The 22,930-nt window shown below is 53.5% G+C and overlaps 1 protein-coding gene across 3 annotated transcripts in view; it reads left to right on the plus strand.

Annotated features, from left to right (window-relative positions):
• The first annotated feature begins 5,505 nt into the window (after window positions 1-5,505).
• IGSF21 (immunoglobin superfamily member 21) overlaps window positions 5,506-22,930 on the plus strand; it is a 248,190-nt gene continuing 230,765 nt past the window's right edge. For all 3 annotated transcript variants that reach the window (XM_059914883.1, XM_059914866.1, XM_059914875.1), the window contains exon 1: window positions 5,506-5,670. In XM_059914883.1, coding sequence (XP_059770866.1) covers window positions 5,601-5,670 — 70 coding nt within the window. In that variant the 5' untranslated portion in view covers window positions 5,506-5,600. The remainder of the gene's footprint in view (window positions 5,671-22,930) is intronic.

The following is a 22,930-nucleotide window of genomic DNA, read 5'->3' on the forward strand; positions in this document are numbered from 1 at the left end:
ACACCTGTGAGTCCAGGTCTCTCATTCTTAGCAAATTCAGTGATACAGGAAAAAGTACAAATCTTGCTGATGCTTTCTAATCTTGATTCATCTATCCACTCCTCCATCCATGTGCTCATTAACCCATTAATCCTTTCTCTAATCCATCTCTCTACACACCCACCCACCATCACCCATCCACCCTTCTTTCCATCTGTTCCTCCATCCCCCCATCACCTACCCACAATCCACCCATCCATTCATCCATCTATCCACCCAGTAATTCTCACATCCATGTACCTATCCATCAAAGATCCATCTAATCATTCTCTTACCCAACTATCTTTCTATTCATCCATTCTTCCTTCCTTCTATCCCTTTCTTGAGCACCTACCACCTGCCTGGCAAAAGTAATAAAGAAATGAGTCAGATGTGGTCCTTATCTTCATGTGCTTACAGTTTCAGAAATACATAAAAGCAATATGACCTTAGGCAAGGGGCCTCACCTCTCTGTGTCTCAGTTTCTTTGTCTATTCTACGGGGTTAAAAACAGAGCCTTCCTCGTAGGGTATTGAAGAGGATTCAATGAGTTAGTACAAGCAAAATACTCAGAAAAGTACCTAGTACATAGTAAGCACTCAATAAATGTCATCGGTTGTCAGTGGCTATTTTTTTTCTTATCATCCTCATCATCACCATCATCATCCTTATCACAACTACTATGGTCATCGAGGAAGAGATCAGAAGCCTTGTCCATGGTCAGAGCGGCATCTCCCATCCATCCCATGATCTACAAAACTCTTGATGTGAGATATGAATAGGTATTTATGCAAAGAGGGTTCTGAAGCCAAACAAGTTTGAACTTCAAGTAAATAAAACCAAAAAACTCTGCAGGATTTCTCATAGCCTTTAAATGCTCATGTGAATTGTAAATCACCAAGATGTGGAGAATGAGCTAATATACAGCATCTCAAATATATTGAACCACTGAACACTCTTTCAAGGAATGTTTATTACAAACTTGCAAAACAAGTGATCAATGGGGCCCAGTTTGGGGATGCTGGTCTCCAGTGTCAGCTTGGCCTGCTTCGCTCACCCTCCCCACCCCCATGCTGTCCCCCAGACCTTAACTTCCCGTCGCTGACTCCTTCACATCGTCCAGCTCCTTTCTCCGGGCCTGTGATGCTGCAGCTCATTCAGCAACCGCAGCCTCAGATTCCCCATGGACAGCCTGCCAGGCTCCTCCCAGGGGGAGACATGCTGGTTGAGTCCAGGTGGGGCTGAGGTCCATTAAAGACGCAGCACTGGACTTAATTCCAAGCAGCCAACTCCGTATCGATTTGGGTCACTGGTGTTAAGGCGTCACTTTCAGTCGCGTTTAATTTAAACAAACAATAAAAAACTCAGTTTTGTCTGGGATGTAGTCGGGGGATGTTTAATTCCCAGCACGCAGAGGCAGAGGGCAAGGTAAGAAGGAGTCAGAGGACTGCATGAGTGAGTGTGTGAGAGTGTGTGTGTGTGTGTGTGTGTGTGTGTGAGGGAGAGAGAGAGAATGTGTGGCTCTCTGGGACAGAGCCTGGGGAAAGCCCACACTAGGTTCCTGTCCTCAGAATACAACATTCCTCTACCTTTGTCACTTTGGGTAATTTTTTTCACTTCTCTTAGACTCAGTTTACTTATCTGTAAATTGGGCTTAGATAAAGCTGCCACAGGGGGTTCTTATGAGAATTAAATGAGATGAGAGAGGTGGAGCACACTGGGCTTATGAAAATTTTGTTTTTAACTCATTTCCCATTGAAATACTGGCTTCCAGGGCATGTGTGTGCCTGTATGCATGTGTGTATCTTGGCCTGGAAGGGTATTTAAGACCTCTGGCTCTGCACTTTTTGTGGGTTTAAATCTGGCCCTATTACTGTGTTGTACTGGGCAAGTTGCTTAGCCTCTCTGTGCCTCAGTTTTCTCATCTGTAAAATAGGAATAATGATAATACTCACACCATACACTATTGTGAAGATTCACTGATTTTATTCACATTTTGTATTTGATCAGCGCCTGGCATAGGAGAAGCACTTTCACAAAGGCTTACTACTCTTAGCATCATTATCCAACCCCATAGGAGGTCCTACCCCAACCAACAGAACCCATCCGTTTGGAAGCCAGGCTGTGGGAGGTAATACTATGCCATACCCTTTCGCTCGCTTGGGAATAAACAAACTAGAGGTCACAGAGGACCCCAGGGCCCCTTCGACCTCTGGGGTTGTTCCCTAGGGTAAGGAGAAGAGAAATTTGCTTTGTGCTGTAGTGCCCTCTGTTGGGCGATCCTAGCTCAGCACCATGGACAGAGGGAGGCTGCGGGCAGACGCCACACCTCCAGCCATCAGCCACGGGGAGGTCCAGGGCTCCCACTCAGCCGGTGCCCCAGGAAGAGGCATGTCCCTCCATGACTCATGGGTCTCAGTGCCAGGACTGCAGAATGGATGCCCCACTGCTGGCAGCTGATACATTAGGAGACAGGCGCGGAGAGACGTTAAGCAAATTAAAAGCCTGTGGCTGCCCTGAGTGACTTTTCCCTTGGCTAGGTCACCTTGTGCCCTCTGCTAACCATGCCTCTCAATGCTGCGGATATACCTTTCTCTGGAGCAAGAGAAAAGCCTCCAAAGCTGTGTTTTGTGAAACAGGAGCTGGAGGAGCGTGTGCCCCCAGGAGAGGCTGTGTAGAGGTAGCAGTATTACTAAGAACAATCACCATATGGTAACAAACATGCACTTTGCAGCTGAGCCACTTTGGGGAAACCAGTGTGCACCTGGGCAGGATTGTCCTCTCTCTGAACATATGATCTAGGGGGCTGTTTATTCTCTGAAAAGGTTCACGGCCACAGGATGCATGCTAGCACCTGCCAGGTGCCAGCCTTGTGCTAGGAGCTGAGGAATGGAGCGGATACCACAAAGTGCCCTGCTCTCATTCATTCATTCATTCTCCCAACAATTATTTATTGAGGGCCTACTATGTGCCAGGCACTGGCTAGGAGGACTAATAATTATAATACGGGGTGATATTAAAAGAGAGATTCGTATGTCTTGGGGTGAAGGAGGGTTAACTGAGGTCTGCAATCCCCCACCCCACTCCCCAGCCCAATCCTTGGCCCTAGGAAGAAACCTCTTCTTGATATCAGGCCTCCTTTCCTCCTTGCTAGCCTCTTGCCAGGTGTCATGTGCAGCTGGAATAATGGAGGTGACTGATTGGCTGTTGCCTTTCCGGTGCTCCCTGCAGGGGTCTCTTTCCCATCTGGTGGTATGGACCCAGACTAGGAGGATGTGTCACCAAGAAAGGCCCTGGAATCCCACCTGATCCCTGGCTCTCCTGGGTAACAGCCGGGCTACAGTGAGTACAGACAGTAAGCCTCACATATGCAGGATTTCACCTGGCGAACTGTTGCCTGTCCAGCTGCCTCGCTGCACTCTGATTTGCAGCTGGGCTTACAGAGCAGGAATGCCCGTACAGGGGTGCCTGGCATTTACCTGAGGAACTCAGACCAACGTGAGGGTCTTCCCAGCTGGATGCTGCTTCCCAGCAGGGAAGGCCCTTGCACAGAGGGCTTAGCACCTGCGATGGATTTGGGTTCTGTCGGCTTTGTTCTGGGCCAGAGATGGGGAGGGGGAGGGGCAGAGAAGAGGCAGTCAGGGACTGTGTCCCATGGCACGGCTGGGGCAGCCCAAAAAGAAGGTGTGGGGGAGAGGTGACCTCAAGCTGACCCTCAGCAACTTGGAGAAGGGTGGACCTAGGTGGGTGGGGGTAAGAGGGAGCAAAGAACAGCCAGGAAAGGGAGAAGAAAGGGTCTAAGACTCCAGTGTTCACGCCATATCCAGCCCAATCAGCCTGGCAGCCAATTAGTCTGATTCAAAAAAAAAAAAAAAAAAAAAAACCACGTAGGGACAAACTGTAATCAAACACCTATTTATAAGGGTTTATTATGATCATTATTATTATTTTACTGAGAGGATCATTCTAAAGCCTGTCAGGTGAATGTATGCTTTCAGACTTCGTAAATGCAAATCGCTTCTTCCCTGGGGCGGGCGGGCATGAGCTGCAGCAGGGCAGCCTCGGGAAGTGATGTGGTGAGGCTTGGAGAGGGCATTTGGCGGGACCAGCTCCCTGCCATGGGGCATCTCTGCACAAGGCTGACCAAGAGACAGCCTAGTAGCCACCCACTGCCCACTCCACCCCCTACACCCCTTCAAAGGGCTGCTGGAGATGGAACTGGCTTTGTACCCATTGTCCATTTAGGTAAACAGAGTGACAGCCTGACGCAGCAACCTGGCAGAGATAGAGAAGCTGGGAATTCTCCTTAGAATGCCATGGAGTGAAATTCCATGCTCTGAACTTCCCCATCTAACCTCACCCCTGACCACTCCAAGGGCTGGAGTACCTCTCCCCTCCCAGGGCTCACAGCCAGACCTGAGGCTCAATGGTTGATGTGTGTGTGTGCGTGTGTGTGTGTCGGTGGGGAGATAAAGATATGACACAAGTCCCAAACCCCGATCCTCAGGCCCAGGGAGAAAAGGAATCAGGTCTGCCAAAAAGGTGAAACTGTGGTCTCTGCCAGAAGGAAACACCCAGTTCCTTACCCATTTCTGGCTGGGTCCAAGAATGTGGCTATTCTTGGAAGAAAGAACAAAACATATCCCATTTCCATGTGTGCCTGGGGGAGGGCAGCCACAATTTGGGAAGTTTCAGAACACTGATGCCCCTAGTCCTTAACAGGGGGTAAGACCACTGCTCCCGGGCCACACCCTGCCTGTTGGGCTCCACGGATGGCCTCGCTTTCGAGGGGGAGGCTGCCTCCCTCCACCAGGCTGGGGGTCGGCGCGCAGGGGAGGGTGTCCCAGGGATGGGATTAGGTGGGGCGGGATCAGATGGCGCTTGGTCTGGAGGGCAGGGGCGCTCGGTCAGCTGGGGGAGGGTTACCGAGCTACGCGCTGCAAGCGAGTTGTGAGTGAGGAGGGGAACCTGGGGGGAAGAGAGGCGGGGGGAGGGGGGAGGGGTGGAAGACCGCGAGGAGGGGGAGGGGTGGGGGAGGCTCTCCTTCTCCCTGCAATAAATCGGCTTAGCAGACGAGAACCGAACAGCGCAGAAAGGATTAAAGAAAAGTCTGTATAATACAGCGGAGAGAGCTGCGAGCGGAGGGCGGAGGGCGGAGGGCGGAGGGCGGGGAGAGGGGGAGGGACGGAGGGAGGGCGAGGGGAGGGGGGCGCTCGCGCAGCCGGGAGAGGCGAGCGCGAGGCGGAGAGAGCGCGATTCGGCTCCAAACTCCGGCGCTGCCGCCGATCCGACTCCGGGCTTCCGTGGACACCGCGCGGAGCCGAGGGGCCGGGAGCTGCGGCGCGCCCGGAGGTCGCCCCGAGCGCGAGGGTCGCGGCGCCCGGCAGAGGCCGAGCCGAGTCGAGCCCGGCGCCCGGGCGGCCCAGCCGCGACGGCATGGGGGCGCCCCCACGGCGCCCCGTGCTGCCCGCCACTGTCTCGGCCGGCGGCCGGAGGCAGGAGCGCGCCTGAGCCCATGGCGAGGGGCCCCGCCGCCGCCGCCTCCGCCGCCGCCTCGCCGCTGCCGCCAGCTGCCGGGCACCATGCGAGCCGCCCCGAGCCTCCGCGGCTGCGTCTGCCTGCTGCTCCCAGCGATCCTGGACCTGGCGCGCGGTGAGTGCGCGGGCGCGGGCCGGAGCCCCGGCTGGGGATGCGCGCGGGGGCGGGCAGCTGGCGGAGGGCGCGGGCCAGGGTCGCTCCGGAGAGGCTCCGGGTCCGAGCCCCGCTCCCGGCGTGGGGGTCTGCAGAGGTGATCTGCTAGACGAGGGAGGGAGGATGTCTCCTTCGAAGAGAGCGCTCGTGGGTCTGTGCCAGGGTGTGTGTGCGCGCGTGTGTGTGAGCGTGTGTCTTTGTTGCGTCTGTGTGTGAGGGTGTCCGGGAGGGAGCTGTGTGTGGAGAGGGTGCCGGAGTGCATTTGGAGATGTGAGTGTGTGTGATGGTGTGTGAGCGAGCGAGTGTCTGGAGGGGTGTTTGAGTGTCTGTGTCAGTTACACAGAGAAGGTGTGTGTGTGAGAAAGCGTGTGAGCCAGTGTTTGGGGGTGTGAGCGGGTGCCAGCTTCTCGGTGAGGGTGTGAAGTGTGTGAGCTTGTGTCATCGTGTGTGTGAGCGTGTTACAGGGTGGATGAGCGTGTAAGGTGTGTTGCACGCGTGTCCCAAGTGTATGGGTCCCTTTAGGGATGTGTGACAGGGAGTGGCTGTATTTCTGTTGGGGGGGGCACGGGGCGTGTGTGCATAGGAGGTGGGAATGTGACACTTGAGCCGGAGTGTACGTCTCTGGGATGTGTGGAGGTGCAGGCATGCGGGGGTTGTGTTGCTTCGTGGGCCAGGAGTGTGTGTGCGTGCAGTGGAGTGTGTGGTTCTAGTGTGGAGGGAGGCATGGACGCATCCGCGGGCTGAGAAGGTGTGAGCAGCGGTGTGTGTGCGTCCCGCATGGACTTGGTCCCGGCTGGGCTGAACCCATTGGAAGGAGGTCCCTAGATAGAGTGATTGGTGCCTCCGCAGCTGCAGGGTCCAGGGTTCGCCGAAGCCTCGATGCTTCCAGCCCGGCGCCGCCGCCTGGTGGGTCTTAAGTGACGCGGCAGTCCAACCTGGCGACCCCGGCACCTTTCGGGCAGAGAGCCAACACATTCGCTACGAGCCGGGCGGGAGGGAGGCTGGACCGGCAAAGCGCCGTGGGCGCGGAGACTAGAGGGTGCGCGTCCGCGATTCCACCCTAAGCCTAGTACCAAACCTGGATGCCCAGAACCAGCCCGTCTGGAGTTACATCCTGGCTCTGCCGCGGAGGGGGAGGAGGATGCGGGGTGCCAAAACGTAGCCATTGTGACCAGAAGGGCCTCAGTCCCTAGCCCAACTGGGTGATGAAGGTGGGGGAACCATCTCCGTCCTCTGCCGTGTGTGTGCCCTGCCCCACCGGGAGGTGCTTAGCCAAACTCTGGGAGTGCCTTCCAGGAAGGGGTGTCCCCCTAAAATAACCGCACCCCCTCTACCCCGAGGTCCTTGAAGAGTGCTTGGTCTGCTGATGGGAGAAGCTGCAGAATTCGAGCCTGAATGGTGGTCCTGCTGGCAGAGAGCGGGGAGGGGCTGGTGTAAACCAGAAGTAATGCAAGCCCTGTAACTTTGTCCCCCTACCCTTGGAACAACAGACTTTCCAAAGTGGATGAAAATCTCCCCCCAACTTTGCGGTGACGGCTCCCTCCCTCGGATGCCTCTAGAGGGAAAGGTTATATGGGGTCGGGGAGGGGGTGGTGTCCGGTTCCAGCGCAACGGAGAGGGCAGTGGGCTTTGTTGAAAGGCACCTGGAGCCCTCACCTGGACATTGAAGGGAGCGGGGATGGTTGGGGGCAGGAGGGGAGCACCCCTTTCCCCCGGAATGCGCAGAACCAGAGAGACGCGGCAGGGGTGAGGATGGCGACTGATGGGAAAGGCTTTGGTGGGAAACCCCGCTCCGTCAGGACCCCACCCTGCGATTTCCCCCAGAACCCGCGAGCAGCGTTCTTCGGGCTGCGGGGCTGCGGAGAGCTGAGCCGGCGTCTTGGCGCCTCCACTCCCCTCGCCCGCCTCTGGAACTTGCTGGAGGCTGGGGGATCGGGCGCCAGGGGTGAGCGTCTCTGGGCCGGGGGGAGCCGGCATGGCCTCTGAGCTCCGCTGCTCAGGGTGAGGGAAGAGCGCTGATCCGGCTCGCAGATGGGAAACTTTCCGAGCGTGGGGCGCGCGCAGGGGTCCTGGGCGGCCGGGGACCCCTCCCTTCCCTGCAGAGATGAGAGTGCTCGAGAGTGGGATCCCTCCTTACCCGCTCCAAATCCGTGCCCACCAAGGGGTGGGAGTACGAGAAGCGTCTGTAGGAGATGCAACAGGCCGGCTTGCCGGGGGAGGGCGCCCTTCCCGGACGTGACCGAGAGCCGTGCACCTGGCAGTTGGCTGTGCCGGACCACCTGCCAGGGGCTGCTTCGGAGGGCGGGGAGGGTAGAGTCCAGGGCAGGTATTCAGAAACACGCCTGCCCTGTGGGGGGCGATGGCGGTCACTACTAGGGAGAGGCACGGCCAGTGCGCCCTCGCTGGTTCTGTTCCTACGGGCCGCAGAGCAAAGGAGCTCCACTTTGTGCAGAGGTGGGTCTGTGCATTGGGAGGAGAAAGCAGTCGGCTGCACACAGGACCGGCTGGGCTGGGAGTTCCTGCCCCTGCTCCCGCTCCCCAGTATCTGACTCTCCAAGAGGAGAAACCCACTTGGTTTTTAACTCCTCAGGTCCCATTCATTCTACCTGGCCTGGGCACTTCTGGGAAGGCAGTCATGCACTCGTGCCTGGGCGGTGGCCCGGGAGAGAGAGGGCACCGGGCACTGGGGGCGCGGGGAAGAGAGTGGTTCATGGACCTGCCTCTTTCGGCCGTGGGAAAGTCTCCGCGAAGGGTAGCGTTGGGCAGGCCGAGTTAGGGCGCGCCAAAGGCCCCAGCCAGAGGCCCTTCCGGTTCTCTCTTGGCAGCCGCGTGTCAGCGGGTGGGTGGGATGCGGGGGCGGACTCGGCTGGGCCGAGGAAGCCGCAGCATCGAGACTGCGCGGGGTGGGGGGCTGTGCGTGCGCAAGCTGGCGTGAAAACTTTACGGACTTAGGCTCCCTCACCATCTCCACCCGACGCCGGGGGCGCGGGGCGGGGCTCAGGCCCCGCCGGGCTCCCTCTCAGCCCCTGGCGGGGGAGTGAAGGGCCCTGCGGGGGTCAGGCTGCTCCGCCCCTGCTCCCCTTGCCGCCCCGCCCCCAGACTGGCCCCTCCGCCAGCAATAAACCCCACTCCCTTTCCACCCAAGATGCAAACTGGAGTTTTTCCTGAGAGGTTGAATTGGTTTTTGCTTTTTAAGTGCAGGGGATGTTAGAGCTGAAAGCGACCTCCGAGATCACTTACTTCATTGATTCTGAAACTTCTAATTTTTATCAGGAGAACCCTTTTAGTGTAGGAACTGATTACCACCCCCTAAACCTGTTGCCTTGGACAAGGTGATAGGCACAAAAGGACAGCTGCCCTGGTAGAAGCGGGTACTGAGACCCGGCATCGAACGATCTTTTCGCAGAAGTCCCCGTAAACAATCTAACATTGCTCCTCTCCTTGTATCATAGCTGGGTTTTTGTTTTTTTTCAATAGCCAGTATTACATGGGTCAGCTGCAGTGTGGCCAGCACGTGCTAACTGCTGCACAGTCCTCGCGCATTGCAAGATGGGTTGAAGCTCTTCTTTTCACAGATTAGGAAACTGAGGCCCAGAGTTTTAAGATTTGTTAATGGCATGAGTACTGGCGCCTTCCGGGTCCCGCCTGGTCCAGCGCCAGGCTCCCTCTTCCTTCCAGTGTTCCTTGGACAGGGCGTGTGGGCAAGGGCTGGCAAGGTACCAGTGATGCCTTAGATTGGCCTGGCTACCCCAGCTTTTCGGAACATCTGTCTCACCCAGACCCGAACCTTGCTACGGTTGGAGGGAGGGGCGGCGGGGGAGGGGCGGTGGAGGAGATTAAGTGATTTGCTCGGCTTTCTGGGTTATAGCAGTGGTGACTGCCAAGCCGGAGACCAAAGAGCCAAACAAAGAGGAGGCTGGTTAGTTCTGTTAACTGGCTTTCCTGGGATCCATGGAGGCGTCTGACCTGACTTGCCACGCAGTCCACCTCTGCTCCATCCCCAGGCCACTTGAAACTCATGTATTTAGCCCTGACTGAGCTCTATGTGCCAGCATTGTGCCGTGTGCTTTGTTCTTCTTGTGTTGTTTAATAACCACCCTGAGAGTTAAAGTGATTTTCCAGTTGAGGAAGCTGAGGCTCAGAGAGGTTAAGTGACTTGTCCACGGCCACCCAGTCAGTAAGTGGCAAGCTGAGATTCAGACCCAGGACTGTCTCTTTCCCTCTGTGCTCTGCTGTCTCCTGGTGAGAAGGGATCTCAGTCACTTCCTCGGCTCCAGCCACACAGACAGTTGTAGTGTGTCCAATGCCCAGTCTGGATGCCTTACTCTTTCCCAAATCCCAGTGAGATAAAATTATCCAGTATGTTCATCTGTACAGATGGGAGACGGGGTGTCCCTGAAAGCCCTTGTCATCATCAAGAGAATGAATGGGCATCTGTTGTGGGCAGGGCACATCTGAAAAGAGAAAGACCTATGATGGTGACCGTCATTCCAGTGGGGCGAGAGGTCGGGCATGTACCCATAAAGATGAATGACAATCCAGGTGGAAATTTGTTGATACCTGCTAGATGCCAAGTGGATTGACGTCCCCTACAGGAGGTTCTCGGGGGGAAGAGTGATTACTTGGGGGGTATAAAGGGAATGCTTCAGAGAGGAGGGAGAACTTGAACTAGACCTTGAAGCAAAGGGAGAACATTAATAAGCCAAGGGCTAATGTGCCAGGGAGGGAGACCCGTGTGAGCAAAGAACTGGAGGTCAGACTGTGTGTGGTGGGACCAGCTCAACTCAAGGCTGTCTTTCTTGAGTCTAGTTGAAGACTGGGAGAAAGAAGAGTGATATTACTGATAGCTCCCATTTATCACGCACCTGTTAGACGTTCTTTATGCATTAAATGCTCTAAACAATCCATGAGGCGGTATCGTTAGCCATGTTTTGCAGGTGAGGACAAGAGGCCCAAGATACCTCTCTCTTTCTCTCCCTCCCCCCTTCCTTCCTTTCTTTTCTTTCTTAAATAATAAATGAGGCTCAGAATCTTTTTTAAGTGGAAGAACCAGGAGTTTCAAACCCAGGTCTGAAGCAATCCAAAGACACTGCTGCTCCTGGAGGAGAGGAGAAAGGATTTATTTTTTCTTCGCTGGAAGGAGGAATGCAGCAGCTTCTACCATATGCAAGAGGGTGCAAAGCGCCCCCGCTTTAAACGATAAATGTCGGTGGAGGTGAAACATGGGACATTAATTCCTAAGAGGTGTCTGTCTTCAGGATGAAGTTCCTGGGAAGGAACCAGGTGGGTGAGATCCTGGAACCCACCTTTACACTTGCAGTGAGGTCCGGTGGCAGAGGGGGCTCGTGATCACCGAGACCTATTGGCCAAGATTCCATGGATGGAGCAAATAAATACATTATGTACGGAGCTAGAGGTTTAGAGAGTAGCAGCCCAAAGGAGCAGGAAAGGACATTGTGACACCCAGGAAAGGAATCTGGCGTTTGGCGTGTCCACCAGCCATTCCTACTTCTCCCGGCAGCACGTCAGATTTGCTTTGGGGAATTATTCACCACCCTACTAATTGCACGCCATCTTGGTAGGTGGCACAATCAGCTAAGTCACCCCCAAGATGAGCCCATCTGACAAAGTCTCCCTGGAAGCTGAATATTGAACAGAGGAAGACAGAGAACTACTGGAAAGTCCCCCTTATCAATGGGGGCCCCCAAGACGCTGTACTTTTCTGGTTTCCCCAGGGCTAATAATGCTGGGACCTTCCTCCCAGGGTGTTGACAGGATGGAACGAATCATGACATACAAAGCTCTTGGCTTAATCCTGTGGGCTCAGATGACTGTTACCAGTATTCACCACGGTTACGTCAGAGCTGCTCCAGCTCAAGCAGCAGGGGTCCTCCCAGTACCGGCCTCCAGTTTGTCCTTGTGTTCCATGAATTCCCCATAATGTTCCACCAGTTGCCGTTTTTGGCTTGAGTTGTCTGGAGTTGATTTCTGCCTCTTATAAGAGAAGGACTCCACTTGATACCCTCCCTAGGCATGATGAGCCTTAGAGTTGCTGATTAGCCACTCTTGGTAACTCCTGGAGGATGGTTCACGGCCTGCTGCCTGGGGGTGACTGATTCCCCCGCCTGCTCCCTGACTTTCCCTGGAGGCTTGACGCGTTGTCCCCCATCCACACCCACACTGGGTGCAGTCAAGACCCAAGACCCAAGTTGTTTCTCCCAGTGAAATTCAGGGATAGAACCAGTCTCACTATGACCCTCCCATCCCCTACCCTAGTAGACTAGAAGCTCCATGAAGGCAGGGACCCTGTCTGGTTCTGCTCACTGTTGACTCTTCCCCACAAAACACATGGTGGATGCTCCCCAACAACCCGCTCACGGTGGGTTGTTTGGATGAATAAAGCATCTTTGGGACTTCCCTGGTGGCGCAGTGGTTGAAAGTCCGCCTGCCAATGCAGGGGACACGGGTTCGAGCCCTGGTCTGGGAAGATCCCACATGCCGCGGAGCAACTAAGCCTGTGCGCCACAACTACTGAGCCCATGTGCCACAACTACTGACCCTGCGCGTCTGGAGTCTGTGCTCCCAACAAGAGAGGCCGCGATGGTGAGAGGCCCGCGCACCGCGATGAAGAGTGGCCCCTGCTTGCCACAACTAGAGAAAGCCCTCACACAGAAACGAAGACCCAACACAGCCAAAAATAAATAAATAAATTAATTAATTAAAAAAAAAAAAGCACCTTTGGCCTTTAGACATGTGCGTCCTGCTGCTGGGGTACGTGGAGAGGTGTTGGGTGTGTGGCTTTCTACAGAAAAGTGTATGCAAAGGCTTATGGCGTGTAAAATTTAGGCTGGATTCACAGGTGAACTTCCTGTTGGTAAATTTCTGCTCCTGGAACTACATTCTGTCTTTCTTGAAGACTCTCAGATAATCAAAAGTGATGGAGACTCTGACTCCAGACATCCTAACCCTCTACCTGCTGGTGGTACTTGAGCGTTGACGAGATGCTTCCACCCCTGTCCTTCCATTTAGTTCTCACATCAGACGTGAAGGAGGCTACTCTTGTATCCACTGAATAGGCCAGGGAAACTGAGCCTCAGGGAGATGAAAAGATGGTGGTAGGAAGTGTCTGGACCGGAATCTGGATTTTGTGGCTGCACGCCCAGCCTTCCTTCCCTCCCCAACCCGTTGCGCTGTTTCATTCACCCCACCCTAGGTTTTTGGAATGAGACAGGTCAGCTCCCCATGAGCTCACAGGCCAGTAAACAGACCAGAAAGCTTGCCCTGTGAGCTGAGTGCTGGTGTAGCCATTTTGCTGATGTGACCTCCTCCCTCCTCCACGGCTGCCCAGTTGGGTATTATATCCCCAGTCCACAGGGGAGGTTGCTGATGGAGTCACACGGCCTGGAGACCAGAGCCGCCACCTCTCTGCCCCACAGACTTGGCCTGCTCAGAGGTTTCTGGCCTTAGCTTCATGTCCTCCACCTCCTCCCCCACTTCTGCCCTTTCTTGGCTCAGAGAGCAGACATCTGCCATCAGCCAGCACAGCCCCTGACTCCCCGTACACCTCCCTCCAAGTCTCTGCTCACCCACTTCTTGCCCTCCACAACCCCCCTACCCCTGCTGACTCAGGTGTCCCCTGTGAGTGCTGCCAGCAGCACTTTGGCAACATGCTGTTAAAACAACCCTCCTCTGGGGCTGGAAATGGTCATCGGTTGGTCTCCCCATTGAACAGAGAGCCCTTGAGGGCAGGCATCCCTGCACCACTGGCTCTGGCACAAGGCCTGGCTCTGAGCAGATCTTCAAGATGTGTTTGTTGAATGAATGACTGACTGATGAATGAATGATGTCTCCCCGGAGTCTGGGGTTTGGTCCAGACACTGAGCCCGGGGCCTGTTTCCTGGCCCTGCTCAATCACCTCTGGAAGTCCTTTCTGGTGTGAGAATGTGCCCATTGTCCAGCTCTGACCACCATCACTCAAACTGGCATCACTGCTGGCGTCTGGGGGATGAGCCAACAGTAGAAGGTGGAGGGAAGACTAAAGGGCTTCCTGTTCCTACTGGGTTCTCCTTGTTTGGTGATGGGTGCAGGGTTTGGGGAAGGAGGGAAGGAAGGAAGGAAGGAGGGGGAGGAAGGAAAGAAGGAAGGAAGGAAGGAAGGAAGGGGCAACTATTATGTGCTAAGCCCCGTGCTAGCCATGTTCACACAAAGTCATGTTAAATCCTCCCAGAAACTCCCATTTGGGAGATAACAGTCTCCTCATTTTACAGATGAGGAATGAGGCTTAGAGAGAGCGTGTGATTTGCCTGAAGTCCCACTGCTAGTGAGGGACAGAGCTGGATTCACACCCGGGCATTGATTTACATATCTCTCCCCAGCTCTGAGTTTACCTTATTGGTGGCTTGAAATTGACCAGGGCGGGAGTATTTATACCATGGAATGAGCAAACACTGCAGATCAGAGCTCTCCCCAGCCCAGAGCTAGCTGTTAAACATTTACCAGCACGCCGGTGGGCCTGCCCATCCTTCCTCAATCACCGTCTCTGTGGAACAGCCACCTGGTGGTAATTAATATACTTTGGTTTTCATGTGAAATGGGTTCAAAGCCTAGCCCGGCCACTTCCTAGCAGAGTGTGTACTTGGGTAAGTCACTACCTCACTGAGTCATGGTTTCCCCATCTTTTGAAAATAGAGGGTGTTGTGGCGATAAATGAGATGAATACATGAAAGCCCCTGGCATGCAACTAGCCCTCAGTCTTGACCCCTCCCTTCCTCCTGACCTTCAGGATGGGGTCAGCTGGCCATGGGGTCGCTCTGAGAGGCTCAGTAAGCTCGCGCTTTCTTCTCCCTCCCCTGGAAGCTGACTTTGGAGTCAAGTCAAGGGACCCAGTCACTCCTGTTAATTGAGCAGCTGTGCCAACCTCATTCTGGATTGGCGGAGACCTCCCTTAAGGAGTTTTGGCTCGTTGGCCACCCCACACAGCACGGGCTCATTTGAGAACAATAAAAGATTATGTATAATAAATGGCCAATACAAGGACACCAAGAATAAATCCTTGGAAGCTAAAGGGAGTGGCCCAGGAAGGCTCTGAGGGATTGAAGCCATCTTGGGAGGTAAGCAGGGAATCCCAGGCCAGAGAACAGCATGTGCGAAGGCCTGGAGAGGGGAATGAGGACACCGTCAGTCTGTGTGAGGACGGGAGACAGAGAGGCAGCTGGCCTCACTTGAGCATCCGGTGCTCACTGAGAAGCGGGGAATGAGGCTGAAGCTGTTGGCCAGGGCCTGCTCGCCAGGGCGAGGGGTCTGGATTTGAGCCTGGGGGCTACGGGGGGCAGCTGAAGAGAGAGGAGTGACATTCCCAGAGCAGGGCTCTAGGAAGATTAATTTGACTTTTCTGGGCCACCTGAAGCCGGAAACTCTTTGGAACGCCATTGTGTTATAAATGATTGCTCTGGGGTGCCCAAAGAGACAATGGCCTCGTGGCAGAAATGCCATTATTTGGACGCTACCCACCTCTCCCACAGTGTCCAGATCTGGCAAGGAGGGAAAACCAGGCCCCCGCCTGGAATGGAGCTGTTCCAGCTTCGGCCTGAACCAAGTGTGATGGGGGTAGCTTCTCCTGGGGAGAGGCATATAGATCCCCAGGGGGCATGGGTTCTGGGGTCTGGCCTGAGTTCAGACCCCATCTCCACCACTTATCCAGTGTGTGAACTCTGATAACCTCTTTGTTGCTTTCAGCCTTGATGTCTCCAACTGAACACGCGACTCGTCACGGTGGCTTCGTGGGGTGGGGCTGCTGGGAAGGGGGAATTCACATAACACGAGGGGTCTGTATGCAGGGTACCTAGCACACAGCAGGTGTGGGAAAAGTAGCTGCTGCTGTTATAATGACGTTTGGAATGCCCCCAAGTCTGAAGAGGAAGAAGTGTTTACTAAGCCCCAGTGCCCAGGAGGAGGGGTACATTGTAGATTTTCCACAGGGAGCGAGTCCTCAGGTTTAGAATTACAGAGTATTGGGGCCAGGAGGGAGCTGGGAAGTTAAATGCACTATATCCTTTCCCCCATTTTAAAGCTGAGAAAACTGAGGCCAGAAGAGAGTGACTTTCCCGTTGGCGCCCACACTGTGCGTGATGTGTGTGTGTGTGTGTGGGGGGGTGGAGTGGGGTGCAGGTCTTCACCCTCGAGGTCCTGGGGGCCATCCCAGGGCTCAGTCAGGCAGACCCACCACCTAAGAGCCTTGCGTGGGGAGCATCAGGGGGCCCCAGACTTGGGTGGGGATCTTGGCGGCACTCCAGCAGAGAGCAACCCCCAGTCTCATACATCACAGGAGCAGCTTGGGAGTCAGCAGGGAGAGAGGCAGCTGAGCTTTTGGGTTTTTTTGTTCCTTTGCCAAGCTGTTCCCTTTGCCCTTTTGTTTCTCTTTCTGCAGAGGCACTCAGCGCTCCTCCAGCGGGGCTGTTTGTCACCAATCACTGGCGCCTCCATTATCTCCCGGGCACCATCTCTTCCTCCCAGCTCCTTAATGCTGCCCCAAAGGAAGGCGTCCATCACCAGCTGCCCTGCCATCGTGCAGGGCTGGGCATGGGGAGGGGGCAACGCAGGGGCTCAGATGCCCTGGCAAGGTGAAGACAGAGGCTGGCATGGCCAGAGGGTGTGTGGCGTCCGCATTGAGAGCTGGTGCTCAGTGCCGGAGTGCGCAGGATTTTGTCAAGTGGGTATTCAGGCCATACCGTAACCCAAGGCCAGGTGCCTGGTTCTACGGAAGCAGGTGATGCCTTGCTAATTGTCACCAAGCACCTAATATCCCAGGCAGGGGCGGAGGGAGTGAGATGGGGGCAGCAAAACAACCGCATCACAAAAGCTTCTTTGTTTGCTCGGTGGCAGCAGAGAAGTGGACCTGAGCTCAGCTTGGAGAGGAAGAGGCATCGTTGGAAGTCGAATTCCTAAGCCTGCCTCCCCACTGAGGAGCTTGGTGGGAGGAGAGAGGCAAGCAACCGGGTGGGGAGGAATAGAGTTACTTAACCAGGAAGAGCTAGTGGTTCCCAGGACAGTCTGAATGCAGAGCAGTTTCTCGTTGCAAGAAGCAGTACAGTTCATTCATTCACTCATTTACTGATTCATCCACTGGTGCATCGAGAATTAATTGAATGCTCCTGGCAATCAAGCACCGTGCTGTTCTAGAAATCCAGAGGAGAATGAATAGGCGAGTTCTTGCCCTCATGGGGCTTACAGTCCAGAGCTGTGTTCAACATGGAGCTGTGTGTGACAACTGACATTTACATTAAAACTCAACAAGGTGTCTCGGCTTTTATTTAACCGAATTAAACAGAATTCAGTTCTTTAGCCACACCAGCCACATTTCATGGGCTCAATAGCCACAGGTGGCTGGTGGCTCCTGTATTGGGCAACACAGCTGTGGGTAAGACGTCTCCATCACTGTGGAAAGCTCTATTGGACAGTGCAGGTCTAGGGCGATGTTCCTCTTTAGGTGGGGCCTCCCCACGGGCAATAAATACCAAGGAATCACAGAGAGGCGGGGTCTTCCCTGTTCCTTTCTCATGCTGTCCTCCTAGTTGTGCCAAGGAAAAAGCCTCAGGCTGATGCCATCATGTCTTTAACGCCCCCTCGCTTGCTAATCTCTCTTTGCAACAAAAACAGGTGCGGGGCAACGTGCCTGCAGCGAGCCAGAGGGAGTAAAAGTTTTAATAACAGTGTTTTGTTTTCATTATAGTTCTTTTTCAGTCATCCTCTGTTTAAGGCAAGCGAGACTGGTTGGCCATTTGGGGCAGTGATTTAAATTCTCTCTCTCTTTTTAAAATGGCTTATTTAAGTAAAAAAAAAATGAGTCAAGATAAAGAAAAATGTTAAGTGCATAGTGGAACAGGTGGCGTGCAGATGTGGCCAGTCCGGGCAGCTGCGGGTGTGAATGTCTGTGACTGAGAAACCGCAGTTCGGATGGAATGACATGGGCTTTGGAAGCAGAGTAGGGCTGGGGTTTCAGCGCCACTGTTTGTAAGCTCTGTAATTTGGGGACACTTTCTTTCTCTCCATACCAACCAGATTCCAGCAGGAAACACCAAGCTCAACCTGGGGGGGGGTCCGTGAAGGGCTTATTAAAGGGACTACTGGCTTTAGGGTTTAGGGAGGGCAGCCCTTGGGGCCAGGAACAGTGGGGAGTTACTACCACCTGTAGCAACTGGAGAGAGGGCTGTGTGAAGAGGGCTGCGTGCAGGACTGTGGCTCAGGGTAGAGGGATGCAGCCAACTCTTGGGGACCTGGCAGGGAGCTGGAGGAAGAAATACCTCAATTTCATCCTCCTCCTGCCTTTGGGTCTCTGGCTGATGCTGCCCATTGACCAAACTCACTTGGAAGCGCATGCAATTGGGCTCCCAGGCACAGAACGGGTGGAGAAGGGAAAAGAGTGAGCTGGGGAGCAAACAGCAGAGCTATGACACCATCCTGCCAAGCTAAGCCTCAGTTTCCCTGTCTAGAAAATGGAGTTTGCACTGCATACCCAACAGAGTTGCTAAGATGATGGAAAGAGACGACGTGTGATGCTAATAAATAATTGGTCACTACTTATATTAATAACAATCACGGTAATAAAATGCCTGCCCTTATGCCGCATCCTGTGCTAGATGCTAGATCTTCCTGAGCCAAAATGTAGCATATGAGTACGGGGCTTTACGAACGTGGAACTGGCCTTTCAGGGGCACGTGAGCTTGAAGGGACAGGTAACTTTGGGAGGACGTTGCAGTTTGCAGAGAGGAAACGCCTGCACCCTCCACTGCTGGTATTGACCGTTGTGATGTGTTATCTCTGCTCAAGACTCTTCAATGTCCCTACACGTCCCTGTCCCCTGGTCCATCGCACCGATTGATTACTCCACCCCAGGGCACACTGATGCCTCGTTCCCCAGTCTATTTTCCACCCCATTTCCCACAGAGAGGTTCTTTCTTCTTAGATCCATTTAGGTAATCTTTCCTGCCATCCCCACCGGCTCTTACCATGTGCAGTCTGGTCCACATCCATCATGAACGGGCTCAGAGTTCCTTCCTCCCAAGGGGAAAGGCAGGTGCTCTCCAAGTCTTAGCTCTTCTTGCCAGATGCTGCTTCCTCCCTTGCAGGTGGGGTAGAAGGGAGTTAACAGTGAGTAAGTTAGCCCTTTGGATTATCAGACCTTTATCCTTCATCTGAAAGCTGAGAGTGCCAATTTTACATTTAGAGGGACCTTCTCAGCAAGTCGCTGGAGTCTGGGGGTGGGGGGTGGCTGGCTTCTAAATGGAGTAACTGTTTCCTGGGAAAACTGCCACCAACAGCCCCTTTGGTTCCCAGCTTCTCAGTTGGCTCAGGGGACTGTCCTCGTGTCCCTCTATTTTCCTTTGTCCGGTTCTTTTTTCCATCTACCTTGACTGTTCAAATTGACTTTGATGAGGACTAATTTTGCCAGTTGAAATTCTAGACGCTTATACATTCGGTGCTTTGCTGAAATAGCTGTGACAAATACCAGCGGCAATTTCTTCCCTGGCTTATTTATTCTCTGAAGTGCTCTGGGCAAGACAGAGTGCCCCTCTGCCCCTTGCCCGCATGCCGTCTGTCGACACTGCCATCTTCCCCCAGCCCTGCTACAGCCCTGTCCCCCTGCAGGTCGGTCTCAGCCCTGCCTACTGACTCAGTGACAGTGTGCTCCTTTGGAGGGGGGTGTCGATCGCTCACTGGAGGTCAATATTCCTTAGGAAGAACTCCAACAGCACCCTCGGGTCTCAGTGTCCAAGTTGGTGGAGGGGACATTCCTTTGTTCAGCCGCCTTTCCATCTACCTGACTGTTCACATTAACTTAGATGAGACTCGTTTCTAGTTGAATATGGGACCGTGTCCTGCAGGCTGGACCTGCCCTATGTGCGGGCTGCGGGACACCCATCATAGTGCTGTCGGGCCACTCCTTGGCCCAGGCCTGGGTCTCAGGGGGAGCTTTTGTTGCCCGCCATGCTCATGTCTCTGGGTGGTAGAGTGGTGCTTTCTGGTCACCAGCTCTGAACCATGCCCTGGGGCACAGTGCAGAGATTGCCAAACTTCAGTCCCCTCCTTCATGACTTTATCTACATCCCACCCAGGTTATTTCTTACATCATGATTTTCTTAAAATCAAATTTAAACTGATTCCCTCTATTTTCATTTGTATTTTACAAAGGAATAATGTATAAGCTTGTTGTACTGAGTAGACATATTTTTTCTTAATTCATATTAAACATGTGACCATTTGAATTTTTAAAAAAACTTCTCTGTGCCACTTGGCCTCATCCTGCAAGCGACCATAGAAAACATCGGTTCGGTAGAAAGGACACCAGCCTTGGATCTGATTTCAACTCCTCCATCAACTTGCACCATCACTCGCTTACCCTCCCCCACTCCTCGGAGCCTTAGGTCCATAAAACAAAGGAGTGAGTCTGGAGGACCCAGTTCTAAGATTCTTGGATGGATAATAAGATTGGGAAGGCGAGTACTGTCGTCTAGGTCCAAAATACTTCCTTTAAGACATATTTGATGCCTCCGAATTCCCACCTTCGGGATGAAGCATCCTGCCTCCGGGCGGTATTGCTGAGAGCAGCTGTCTGTGGTGAGGGTGCTCCCATAGCCACTCATTTCCTTGGAGCACAAACTCGGGCCTCATTTCAGTTCCATTCAGCAGCTGTTTACTGAGCACCTGCTCTGAGTCGCGCCCTGCGCCAGGGCTGGCACTAAGGTGCAAATGAGACCCAGTGCCTGTCTTCAGGGAGTCCACGGTCTCCTGGGGCAGATAGGCAGGCGAACAAATAAATTATGGAATAATATTGAAAATTCTAAAATTGAAGTAGCTACCAAGTCCTTATGGGAACATAAGAAGAGGGGATGACTAATCCACTGAGGTGTTGCGGAAAGTCCTATATCATCAGAGAGGTTAAGCCACTTGCTCAGGTTTGCACAGCTACTAAGTGGTTGAGCTTTGCACGTAGGATGTCTCACGCTTTAACTGCTTGCTGTCCTCTCTGCCTTCTTGCTTCTCTGCCAGAGATCCCTTCCAACTTGACCTTTTGTGATTCTGGGGCTCTCTGGACCTCCCATCCTGCTCCTACGTGCCTCTGGGGGAGGGGGTCAGGGGCTCCAGCAGCAGCGGGACCTGGCCCTGAGCCCCCTGCCTGGGCAGTCACTGGGTGGCAGCTCAGCTCTGCTCTATTGCCTCTGGCCTCGTTATTATTATTTCTTTCCAGCATGCTGCTAAAAGCCTCCCGCAGAGAGCACACAACCCAGCTCTTTATTTATTTATTTAATTTATTATTTTTTTAAAATTTATTTATTCATTTATTTATTTTTGGCTGCGTTGGGTCTTTGTTGCTGAGTGCGGGCTTTCTCTAGTTGCGGCGAGAGGGGACTACTCTTCGTTGTGGTGCGCGGGCTTCTCATTGTGGTGGCTTGTCTTATTGCGGAGCACAGGCTCTAGGCACGCGGGCTTCAGTAGTTGTGGCACACAGGCTTAGTTGCTCTGCGGCATGTGGGATCTGCCTGGACCAGGGCTCGAACCCGTGTCCCCTGCACTGGCAGGCGGATTCTTAACCACTGCACCACCAGGGAAGTCCAACCCAGCTCTTGAAAATTTAAAGGGCTTTACTTAAATAACGTTATTTCCCTTGGAAAGGAGACAGAAGAGGTATTTGCAGTGGTTAAATTAGTGCAGTGTGTGGGTCTGAGCAGATGAGTGTGGGGTTCGGTGGGTGTGGAGGTGACCAGGGAGATGTTCACGGCAATGGGAGGGGCTATGGCTCTTCACCCCTCCCTCTCATTCCCCAGAAAGCATGACCTCAGAGGGGACCTATTGTGCACAGAGTTCTGGGAAGAGCACTGGGTGCTACCTGCAGGGAACCACTTGGGAGGACATGAATCTGGACAAAAAGCCTAACCCTCCTGCCACATAGGACCTCAGCACTAAAGACTTGGTGCTCCTAGATGCCCCAGGGCCTTTGCACTTGTCATTCCCTTGGCTGGAAACTACCTCCTTCTTCGGACTAAGTCCTATTCATCATTCAGGTCTCACTTTAGGCATCATTTATTCAACGAACATTTTCTGTGCACCTACTATGTTCACAGCACCATGGGGCACAGATGCCATTTGTAACTCATCTCCATGCTTCCTGTACCTGGTGTAGTTCTGGCACAGAGCAGGCATCAGTAAGTGTTTATGGAACTGATAAGAGCCCGTGTGGATGCTGTGGGATCTGGAAGAAGGATAGAGTTGCCTTTCCAGTGCTTATAGCTTCCTTGGAGATTCATGTCAAAGACATTTTGAGCTCTGAATGAACCTATTATGCCTGGCAGACTCATACCCACTCAGGGAAGAAAGGGAGAATTCATTCCTTCTTTCTTTGGCCATATATTTTTTGGCCATATATCCATCTATCTATCCATCCATCCATCCATCCATTCACCCATCCTTTCATTCATCTGACAAACTGGACACTTACCACGTTCCAGATAGTGTGCTAGGCACTACAGATATGGTGGTGAATAGAAACAGATAAAGATAAAGCCTGCCCTCCTGGAGCTTACCTTCCAGAGTACATACATGAATATATAACAAGAGGAAGTAATAACTGCTATGAAGAAGAATAGGGCCTGGTAAGTGTGCTGGCCAAGTGTAGATGTGTGGGGTCAGGGAGGGGCCCTATCATTGAGCATCTGCTATGCCTCAGACCCTGTGCAACCCTGGCTGCAAACAAGTAAAGAAGCATAATCACTGGCCACTGTGAATGTTAGGATGGTGAGAGCTGGGATATGTTTGGTAGTGACCAGGGGAGTTTCATGATCAGGGAGGCCTCCAGTGAAGTTCTGAGACATGAGCTGGGCCTTGGAGATGGGGGAGTTTAGGCAGGATTTGGCAGACCCATGGTTTTCAAACTGTGCTCCTTGGAACCCCAGTTTCCCATGGAGGTACCCCCCATACCACTTTGGGCAGCCAGAATGTGAGTCAAGGTAATGGTTAAGGGGGCCCTTTTCCCCAAATCGAGCCAGGAGCTCTGCTTTGCCTCTTTTCCAGACTGGCTTCTCCTTCAGCTTTACTCTGAATGAAGGAATTTGAAAATGAGTGGATTGCATGATGGGGAGGAAGTATCGACCTCTTCAGGGCTAGAAGAGGTTCTAGCGTTTTTCTGTTAAATTCAACCCTCGTTTCATGCTACGTACGGGGAAACTGA

This window comes from Balaenoptera ricei, chromosome 1, assembly GCF_028023285.1.
Source record: "Balaenoptera ricei isolate mBalRic1 chromosome 1, mBalRic1.hap2, whole genome shotgun sequence".
NCBI classification, from domain to species: Eukaryota; Metazoa; Chordata; class Mammalia; order Artiodactyla; family Balaenopteridae; genus Balaenoptera; species Balaenoptera ricei.